Genomic DNA, 11131 nt, shown 5'->3' on the forward strand with positions numbered 1-11131 from the left:
CATTCATTACATTGATTGACCACATACTCGGATTCCTTACAATTGTTTTGAGAGCTTTTACTTTGAGAAAAACTCCATCAGATCGCAATGGCTTACTGCTATTTGTTAAACCCTAACAGCTTACTGTTGTTTGTTGAAGGACATGTATGACTGTATGTGCGTCTGCTTAGCCACTTAACTGTTTAGCTATTGCTGCCGGTGATTCGTTAGCCTGTAAACCATATACATTTGCGAAAACAGCCATGTTTAAAGTATATTGTAATGTTAATTAAGTGGATAATAGAGTAGTATTATTTGTTCTCCTCGCCTTGTTTTTGATATAGTTGTGGTTGACCATAAAGTGTTGTTAAAACAATTAGCTAATATATTTTGGATTGGTGGGCAGTTTTAGATAATAATAATGTTAATAATCGTCATTTATAAAGCGTCACTGCAAGCGACCTAGGCGTCCTCGAAATTAGGAAATTAAAATAAACCACGGCAAGTGTTATTTGAAGTAACATGAATTTGATGGTTAAAAACAAATTTACAAAATTAAAAATACAGTAATTGTAGTTAATTAAAAGCAGTATAAATTTATTGTTTAATTGAAAGCGGAATTAAAATAATAAGTTTTTAGAATAAAATTGAATCCACAGAAGGAGCTAGAATTCCTGATGTTTGGAGGTTGAGAATTTCAGACAAATGCACCAGCATAACGAAATGCTCGTTTCCCAATGTTGGTTGATGAAATATTTTGAAAAAGTGTCGGTGCTTTGGCAGGGTGAAGATGTTGATCGTTCATATTTAGATGAAGAAGACTGTCAAGGTACAACGGCGAATGCGACGACAACAACCTGAAGACAATGATGGCGATTTTATACTGAACACGGTAATATAATAGAATCCGGTGAAGGCTTTTTAAATTCAATGTTGCAGGTGTTAGACAATGAGGTGGCGTATCATTACTGAATAAAACTGGCAGCCAATTCATCAGCATCTGAAGACGTGTTTTCTGCTTATGAGATATGCCAAACATTGTTGAATTAAAATAATCAAATTTGGACAATATCAAACAACGTGCCAGATTCACAGTTAGATCGATTGGTAAAAACTGTCTGATGTGACGTATTTCCTTAATAGGATAATTAAGAGCCTTTGCGATAGTTGAAAAGTTAGTTTCTTGTCGAGAACAACACCGAGTGTCTTCAAAGCATCTCTAACAGGGATATTACTGTTACCAATCCTGATTGATGTCAGATCATGTAACTTATTCATTGAATGAAATGAGTATGATGACTTCTGTTTTATTTGAATTGAAGTTTGTTAAGAAGAAATGGCCGCAATGCACTTAGTGATGGTATTCACATTTGATGAATAGTTCTTATTGTTCAGTGAGATAAAGAGTTGCATATCATCGGCGTATTTATGTTAGAATACATTGAACCTGTTGAAAATCTTGTGAATTGGCGAAATATATGACGTAAAAAGTAGAGGACCCAGGACTAAGCCCTGAAATTGAATTGCTAGTGATACATATTCCGATATATTGACGAATTGGTTGCGACCAGACAGGTAGGATGAGAGCCAGGACAGGGCAGATCCATCATTACTGAAATCGACGTTTAGACGTCTTAGATTAGATTGTTTCATTTTTTATAAGTCGTACGCATAGGGTATCTCTTGGCAGATTGATTCCCCGATGAGATGGTGATGGTAGCTGGTGTTTCACAGGGATCAGTGTGAATTCTTATGACCTTTCTGATGTATGTATGTTTCTGTTTTTTTTTTTTGGTTCATCTGTGAGTGCTTATCTGTTTGTTTGATTGTATGTCTTCCTACTTGTCTCATGTTTACATGACTGTTTGCTCCTCTTTATAATTGTTTGCTTATGTTTGCATCCCCGATGAGATGGTGATGGTAGCTGGTGTTTCACAGAGATCAGTGTGGATTCTTATGACCTTTCTGATGTATGTATGTTTCTGTTTTTTTTTTTGGTTCATCTGTGAGTGCTTATCTGTTTGTTTGATTGTATGTCTTCCTACTTGTCTCATGTTTACATGACTGTTTGCTCCTCTTTATAATTGTTTGCTTGTCCGTCTACCATTTTGAACATGAGCTGCTTTATCACCTCAAACGTACTAATTTTGTAATACAGTTGGTTTTAATTACAAATAATTTAACTCAGTTATTTTTTAAATGCATTCTAATCACTGTTCTCTCACACATTTTTTTCACTTTAAAATCAGCCATAAATTCTTATTTTCTGAACATTTTTATAGCGCCCGTTATAATATTTTGGTATTCTCACAGGCGCGGTCACACTATATAAAGTAAACATATCATAAATTATATTTCATCAAATTTCTGTACTAAATCATAACTGTTATTTTCAACTGAATTTAAATGAACACAGGCTTTTGCCATCTCCTTTCTTTTTGCACGTTATATACTTTTTGCACGTTTACTATGACCAGTTTAAAGTTTTCGAACTTTGCAGTAAAACGCTTTTAGCATTTTAAAATTATTACTAAGAAAATTACAAATAATTGTATTGTTTTCATGTAGCAATAAGTACTTAGCAAATATAAATAAAAAATAAAATGTGTGTTTATGATGAACACTTGGTATATAAGCTGGCTCATAGCTATGTCAATGAAATACTTTTTTGTAGTATGTACCCTTTTTCATTTTGTGTTGTGGTCTGTGTAACATGTTTTTGAAATTTGAAAAACAATTTGGCAAAAAGCACAGGAGATCAAGGTACGTAAGTATGTGTAGCCCCATCTTAATTAACACATGTGCAAATAAATATAAACAATATAAAAGATAAATCAAATGCAATGAACCGACAGAACAACAAAATGCCACTTAACCAACAACAAAATAAGCTTATAAAGAGAAGACTTAAAAGCACCATATGAATGATTGGTTTTTACACAATCAGGTAGTGTCCCAAAAACGCATTGATATTGATAAAGTAGTGTGCAGAAAAAAAATTAGATCTAGGAGTTGGAAGATAAAAATCCAGATTAATACGGAAACGATCATATCTAGAATTTAAAAATGGTGTAAGTTCACGAAAAAGTGATTGACGGTGAAACAATTTATAAATTTTAAAGAATAAAAGTAGCGACTGAAATGTATACAATTGGTAAATATTTCTAACATTTGCTAAATTGTAAAAAAAATTGTAATAAGACGATGTATGATCACATTTACGTAAATTAAATAGGATACAAATTAGAGGAAATAATAATGCCTAAAGGTCAACTACACCCTTCCAAAGTTCAGAGGGTTCAACAAAGCGCACAAACATCGTATATGAATACATGCTAAACGACGCATCGCACATGAAGCATATGATAGGCGGGGATATTTTTGTTATATTCAAACCCGGTTACTGCGAAACAGCACCAGGCGACCTTAACCATTAGACCATCACGCTGCCTAAGAACTTAAATGTGTGAACTCTTTTAACAGGGTTGTTATTTAAAAGTATAACAGGAAAAACAATATTTGTTCTTATTTTAGGTCGGAATAAAATGCAATGTGTATCATTTTGTATCCGTATATCATATGGTCTGTGAATCGTGTTGCAGTATGTATCTATGTTTCATGTTGTGGTCTGTGCATTATGTTGTAGTCGGTGTATCATATTACAGTATATATCATGTTGGGGTCTGTGCATCATTGTTTGGCCTGTGCATTATATGTGTATAGGGATGCAACATCGTTCTTTAAAATATCGATGTTAAAAATACCGGTAATTAAAATGATATATTGATGTTTTTTAAATATTTTATTTATTTCTTCCGTCGCAACTTGTTTTACTAATAAAACATGTATAATGGTTTCATCGTGTTTTAAAAATTGAAATATAAAAATAACGTTTAAATGAAAATTAAAAACTAACTTGAAAAATTTCAATCAAAATTTAACACTGTTAATTCAATTATATAACTTTTAAAATACTTTTTTCGTTATAGGATTGTTACAATTTTTAACAAATGGAGTATATCTGAAGAAGATTAACTCAAAATATTTCAACCGAATGTACTTCTTTAAAACTGATCAAGAAGGGGTGTTTCTCAGTTATAAAAAGGCTTCAAAGTTAATGGATGCTGGATGTGATCAAAATTTTAAGAAGAGTAATTGTTTTTCTATATATAAATTTTTTTGTAATTTTTAATCTTTTTTTAAATTTTATATATCTATTTATATTGCGTAAAGAAGAATGTTTTTCATTAATGATTAAAGTTAAAGTTGATGCTTCTTATAAATTTCGTGGTCTAAACTTTTTCTTTGTTTCTAGCATGTTAGATTCAAATTAAAAGTGTTGCTAAAAGTTCTTACTTTCATTTGCGCAGAATTAAAAACTTTTGCTTTTCTTGATGATCCTACTCTTCTACTTATTTCTTCATTAGTTTTATCTAGGATTGATTATTATAACTTGCTCTACTACGGTCTTTCCGACTCTACTCTCTATCCTTTTAGTGAAGTATTCAACTCTGCTGCTCGTCTAGTTGCTCGTGTCCCTTTCTTTTTTCATATATCTCCATATCTTGTTCTCTTGCACTGGTTACCTATAAAATATAGAATAATTTTTAAAATTTGTACATTTATGTCTCCATCTTAATTATTTCGTATGTGCTTATCGGATATATTAATTAAAACTAAACACCCCGGTTTACTATCGTCTTCTCGTTCTCACTTCTTTTTAACTTGCGTTGAACACTCTTTGCTAAATCTGCGTTTGCATTTTCTGGCCCTTTTCTCTGGAAGTCTCTACTTCCTTCTCTAATTACTTCTTCATCACTTATGAAGTTCAGAATGTCAAGACCCATTTGTTTAAAAAATTCGCTGAGAAGCGCTGTTGAACATCGCGGAAATAGTACTTTACAAACTAATTGATTGATTGGCTGATTGGCTGATTGAATTTGATTTTGTGAATTTCGGTTGTCCTAATAGTTTTGCTTGACCTCTGATTTTGGCATTATTCAACTTTTAGTTGAGTTTCTCAATTTTTCTAACGAGACTTTTATCATTTTGATGAAGTTTATTAAAATTATTAATGTTTTGTCATTAATAGCTTTTCTGTAGTAATAAGTTATTAATAATGTTTTGTCAAAATGTCAAATATTAAAAGTTTTTTATTTAACTTTAATAAACTTCATCAAGATGATAAAAGTCTCGTTAGAAAAATTGAGAAACTCAACTACAAGTTGAATAATACCAAAAACGCAGTGATCTTTATAAATAATTGGATATATATATATATATATATATATATTCATGTTTAGAAATATCACAGCATCAGAGGTGAATTAAAGTCTACCTGGGCAGAAGTTGGTCAATTGTGAAGTGAAGAACCATCTTTCTGGCAAGAATCTACTGAAAGTGATACGAGTTGGGAAAAGAAACTAAATATCAAGTTTTTGGTGGATATGATTGACAGCATTCATGAGTTGATTGATGATGGTTTGGATATTCTGGTGTTAGCGGAAACTTGGCCAGGTTAGCTGGCAACGTTACAGTTGGTGTAGCAATATCGCCTGGTTACTCATTTGGTGATTTCATCAGACATTTTGATTCTGGTTATGGAGACTTAGTTATTTTTTCCGTTCTAATTTTGGTTCTATTAAAATAACTCTGCCACTGTTTGTTGTTTAGCAGCGATTTAAAATACATTGTCGACCTGTTAGTGCCTCTCCGCGAGATTTATATCAGAAGAGAACAAACAGCTTCATGGTTTGATGTAGATTGTTTGCGTGTAGAACCGAATGTTGCTATGCATAGCGGGAGAAAAGTTTTTGTATCAATATTCAATTGTTATATGTGCAGGGATTGCTATCAGGCCCAAAATGGATGGATTGCGATTTGATTGAACGACAGATTTTTTCACCTTTCTGAAAATTTAAGTTTAAACCATAACGGGGACCACTGTTACGAGTGTGCTCGAAATCAACAATTAAAGATTCCAGCATACCTCCCAGCGAGTCTTCGAGGTAACTTACCGCAAATCTAGATTTCATTGATTTTAGCAAAGGATCAACTGAGAAAGAAAAAAGAAGGGGTTCTAAAGGATCTCCTTGTTGAACCCCTTCAGAAGAGAAAACAGTTTCGTCGCCTAAAATGAAGAAAGGTTTTATGATCATATGCAGTTCAGCAAAAGTTGTGGATCTAAGGCAGAAATGTTTCAGCAGATTTTGCTGCCGCTTATCGACAAAAGGATCTTTGTAGTTCTGCTAAATTGCCTTGTTCAGTTTTATTTAAAAAAAAATGCAAACTTGTTTCTTGGAAATCTTTTTAATAACCTACTCTCCGTATTTTACTTTTACTGGTATGTCAGATTATTTGTCGTAGGAATAATTTTCTTCAAATTATTCCTATGCCATCACAAAGAAAAACAACGGTCCATAGTCCCCAGCAGGCCTTAAGTGGTCAAGGGGTGCCAAGAATCCTGGGAAGTATGCAATAGCGGAGGGATGTTGCAGAAAAATTCAAAATGGCCCCTCTATGGTTCTTAGACTTGGAACGCTCAATGTTGGATCACTGACTGGCCGAAGCATGGAAATCGCAGAAATGCTCGAGCGTAGAAGGATTGACATCTGCTGCCTTCAGGAGACCCGATGGAAATCGAATGGTGTCTGTCATGTCAACTCAGACAAAGAAAAATATAAACTATTTTGGAATGGTCAAAAGACGGCCAAAAATGGTGTTTTGTAATTTTTGTCAGAAAACCGCTAGCTCAAAAAGTATTGGATATTAAAAGGATTAATTCACGTCTAATGTGGATCAAGCTTCGCTTAGAAAAGCAAACAATGATTAGTTTTTTGCATACGGACAGACAGGCGAATCAGAAGAGATGAAAAATGACTTCTGGGCTGCGTTCTCTGACACCATCTCAACAATACCAAAATCTGAAACAATCCTCAATGGCCACGTTGGAGAGAAAACAGATGCTTTTGACAACGTACATGGCGGTTTTGGCTATGGAGAACGGAATGAAGATGGCAACCGCATCCTTGAGTTTGCTGAAAGTCACGGGTTTTGTTTACTGAACACATATTTTAGAAAGAGGTTGAAACATCTCATAACAAACAGAAGTGGACCATCAGCCACGCAAATTGATTTCTTCGCTGTCAAGCAACAACACCGAAGGTTATTCAAAAATGTCAAAGTTATATCTGGCGAATCATGTGTCGCCCAACATGACTCCTTGTGGCAGACCTGGTTGTCGAACTGTCATAACATAAATAAGTCTAAACAAATGCCTCGGAGAATCAAAACGTGGAAGCTGAAAAGCAATATTTATCGAGAAAAATTTCAACAGATTGTTGCAACACAGTTAGACCACCAATCGCAAGCCAGTACAGATTGGAGTACATACAAAACCGTTTTGATAAACGCTGCAACTACAGTTTGTGGGAAAACTGGTACAAAACGTCAGCATGAACGGGACACTTGGTGGTGGAATGACAGTGTACAAAATGCAATAGCTGAAAAGAAAGCTGCATACAAGCAATGGCAAAAATCAAAGTCGATTTTCAGTCCACTGTTATTTATAACTGTGATGGAAGAAATCACAAAACCGATACGAACTGGTGACATTTGGAATCTAATGAATGAAAAGCAATAAAGCAATGAACACTGGTGAACCAATCCAATCCACAGCTACTGGACGATGGCTCTGTTCAGTTTGTAAAGCTGGTGTAGGTAACAATTCAATCAAGTGTCAGCAGTGTAACCAGTAGTGTAACAAACTTTGTTCAAAAATAATTGGTACTTTATCTAAGTGTCCAATTTTTTTTGTCCTGCTTGCATCAATCTACAACAACAAGTTCGAAATAGCAATGTTTTTGAAGCCATTAAGGTAAAGAAAGTCACATCGTTTCAATATCTAGGGGATGTTCTGGATTGTACTGGAACAGCTGAAGCTGCCGTTCGAGCACGCATACGTGCAGCCTGGAATAAATGGCATCTTCTTGCCTCTATATTGATGCGGCGTGACATCCCACTACCACTACGATCAAGACTTTATAAATCTGTGATACGTCCGGTCTTGTTTTATGGTGCAGAAACATGGCAAGTGAGAATTCCTAACCCTAACCAATCTAGAACAACAACTTCAACGAACCGACATGAAAATGCTCCGATGGATGCAACGAATTAGTCTGAAGGACCACATCAAATCTACCGAAATCCTGCGTCGTGCTGGTTTAGATGAAATAAAGGACAAATGCCGGCAACACCGTCTGCGGTGGTTTGGTTATGTCAAACGAAGTGGAAACAGTGCCATAACTTCTCTTGCAGATGTTGAAATATCTGGCACACGTTAAAGGCCGTCCAAAGAAGTCCTGGTCGCAAACAATCGAGTGAGACATGAAGGCTCTGAATTTAAATGAAATGGATACAACTGATCGTCTAATTTGGTGCAAAAAGTTGATGGCAAAGAAAACAACGTCCTACCTCGGGAAACTGGGTCTCTGGTCGCTATACGAAGATTGATTGATTGATTGGTATGTCAGGTTATTTGTGTTTTTTTTATTAATAGATTTTTTAAAAACATAAAGCAAACAGTCTAAAGTTGTGTACAAATATTTGTTTGAAAAATATTTTTATTAATAACCAGTTGAAATGTCAAGTATAACTGAAGTTAGAAAAGGAGCGGTCACAGACAGATTTTCAACTGTTTACAAATCAAATGAAAAAACTTTGATGGTATTATAATTTTTTAAAAATAAATTCAAACTTATTCAACTTATTATTTCAACATTTTCTAGTGTGATAAAATAACTGTAATGGTTCATCAGACATTTCTGACCATAAACGATATTGCCCTTGAATTTTACTATTTTGTGTATTTTCACCCTTTCTAACTAGGTCAACTGGTCTGTGAGTTTATCAACCTATTCTTTCGTAGTTCTGTATTTTCAGAGCAGTTCATTTGTTTTTATTAATCTGCAAGCCATATCAACTTGCTCTGTCTCAGTTCATTATCAGTACACTCAGAACGAAACCTTCTACCAACTTTGAGGCTTTTATCTATCAACAATATGCAGCGATGGGTAACTAACTCAATATTTATAGTTAAACTATAACTATTTTTTAACTAAAAATAAGTAGTTTAACTATAAGTTGTAAACTTATTTTTGAAAATAGCAAACTAAACTAAAAAAAAGTAATTAAACTTTTTCAAACTATTTTGCAACTATTTTTATGTTCACTTTTTGACAGGTAGAATTCTGAATCAGCATTAACACTTTAACACAAGCCATTCAATTTACAGTTATTACTTCAAAATAACTCAAATAAATAAATTTAAATATAAAAGTAAAAACAAAAATAAAAGTCTTTTTAATAGTAAAGTTTATGAAAACCGTAACACAACCTAGTTTAAAAAAACCTTTAGAAAAATCAAACATATACATTTGCTAAAATGAAATTTATAAATTAAAGAACAATTCAGTAATATACTGGCTCAAAAAAATTCATAGTCTTATTTTTTTAGTTTAACTTTCAACAGTATAGCGCCTCATTTAAAAAAAACTTTAGAAAAGCATGTATGTTCGTTTAATCTTAGCATGAAAAAACAATAGCTTGAAGCAACAGTAAATAGTCTTTCAATAGCAGCTGAACTGGATAGTCTGGCGTTACTTTTACCGAATGCCTCCACAACAGCCGGGTATGCCAACAGACTGTTGACATTATCAGACTTTGAAGCCAGGTACCCAGAGATCTGCATTGAAAATTAAAATCTGTCGCTTTATATACATGTTTTGCATACACAAATTAAGATTTTATAAGTTCTCTTTTATGCAAAAATATTATACAAAAAAATCTACAATTAAAAATAATGAATTATTTAATTATTACTACCTCATCAGATATTGCCACGAGTGTACTAGACTGGTCAGTTGTCTTGACACCCGTGTAGGCTCTTTTATTTATTAATAAAACCAGTCATAACATGTCTGTAAATTTAGAAGCACTCATACAGTAAATAATATAAATAGCACATTTTATTACAAATCAAAAAATGTAGGCCAAAAATTAATTATTTAATATTTTAAAATTAAAATTGTGATTGAAAAAATATCGTAATATTAGCTACGTAAAGCTATAGGTGCGCAAACATCCGACTTTTCCTTTGAGCACTTTATTTAAAATAAAAAACTTTTTTTAAATTAAACAACACAAACTTTAATGATTGAAAAAGATTCAAAAACACTCACTAACCATTCTCGTGGTCGTATAACACGAAAAGGACAGGAAATCAAACAATTGGGAAACATGAGTAAAATTAAAAACATTAAATGTCCATCGCATTAAAAATATTGAAAATTTAAATTGTTTCGCACTTTTTAGTTTAAAATTTATATTTTAAAAACAACTGATCGCGACCTGATTTGGCGAAAAAAAGAGCTAACCAAAAATTTTTAATTATACTATATAGTTGTTAACTGAAATATTTCAGTTAAACTATCATTTTAACTAAACTTTTTTTTAGTTAAGCTATGCAAGAAAATAAAAAATCAGTTAAACTATTAGTTTCCAACTATGTAGTTAAACTTTGCCCATCACTGACAATATGAGCAATGTTTTGGAGACTGTCGGCAAGCTAAATTTTTTCATTCATAAATTTTATTTTTATCATTATTTATTAATAATTTTTTTAAATTGGGTAAATAATGTTTATTTCTTATTCTTTTGGAGATTGCCATTTCTTCATGATGCTTTTGAATATCTTCATAGTCCACTGAAGCTTGTATCTTATTAAACAATTTTTTTAGTAAGACAAAGGCTTCCTGGCTTTCTTTTCTTTATATTCTTCCAACTATTTTCCTCTTTTACATTTCGTTTTACTTCATCATTATTTTCTTTTTTCAATGGTCTTTTTACATGATTTTTTAATCTATTTATATGCGAAGGTTTCTATTGCTGGTTTTTATACCGTTATTCGTTATTGCGTTTATTCTTTTTCATTCATTTGCTTGGCAATATGAAACTTTCTTTTCTCTTCCTCTTCTAACTTCATATTTCCTGCCGTTTCACTTTTTTCTAATTTATTTGCTCTACACATCAATTTTCTTGTTTTTTCAGTCTGTTGTGTTGCTTCCAGTGTTCCACTCTTAGATTTGTTCCACAT

General features: G+C 32.9%; 1 protein-coding gene across 1 annotated transcript; it reads right to left on the reverse strand.

Annotated features, from left to right (window-relative positions):
* Positions 1-9517: 9517 nt before the first annotated feature.
* Positions 9518-11131, reverse strand: HELRODRAFT_158498 (hypothetical protein; the record flags this gene model as incomplete). Its single annotated transcript, XM_009010551.1, has 3 exons — positions 9518-9721; positions 9862-9922; positions 11016-11131. The coding sequence occupies 3 exons, from the start codon at positions 11129-11131 to the stop codon at positions 9518-9520; spliced, it is 381 nt and encodes a 126-aa protein (XP_009008799.1).

The sequence above is a fragment of the Helobdella robusta genome (genome assembly GCF_000326865.2).
Source record: "Helobdella robusta unplaced genomic scaffold HELROscaffold_1, whole genome shotgun sequence".
NCBI lineage: Eukaryota > Metazoa > Annelida > Clitellata > Rhynchobdellida > Glossiphoniidae > Helobdella > Helobdella robusta.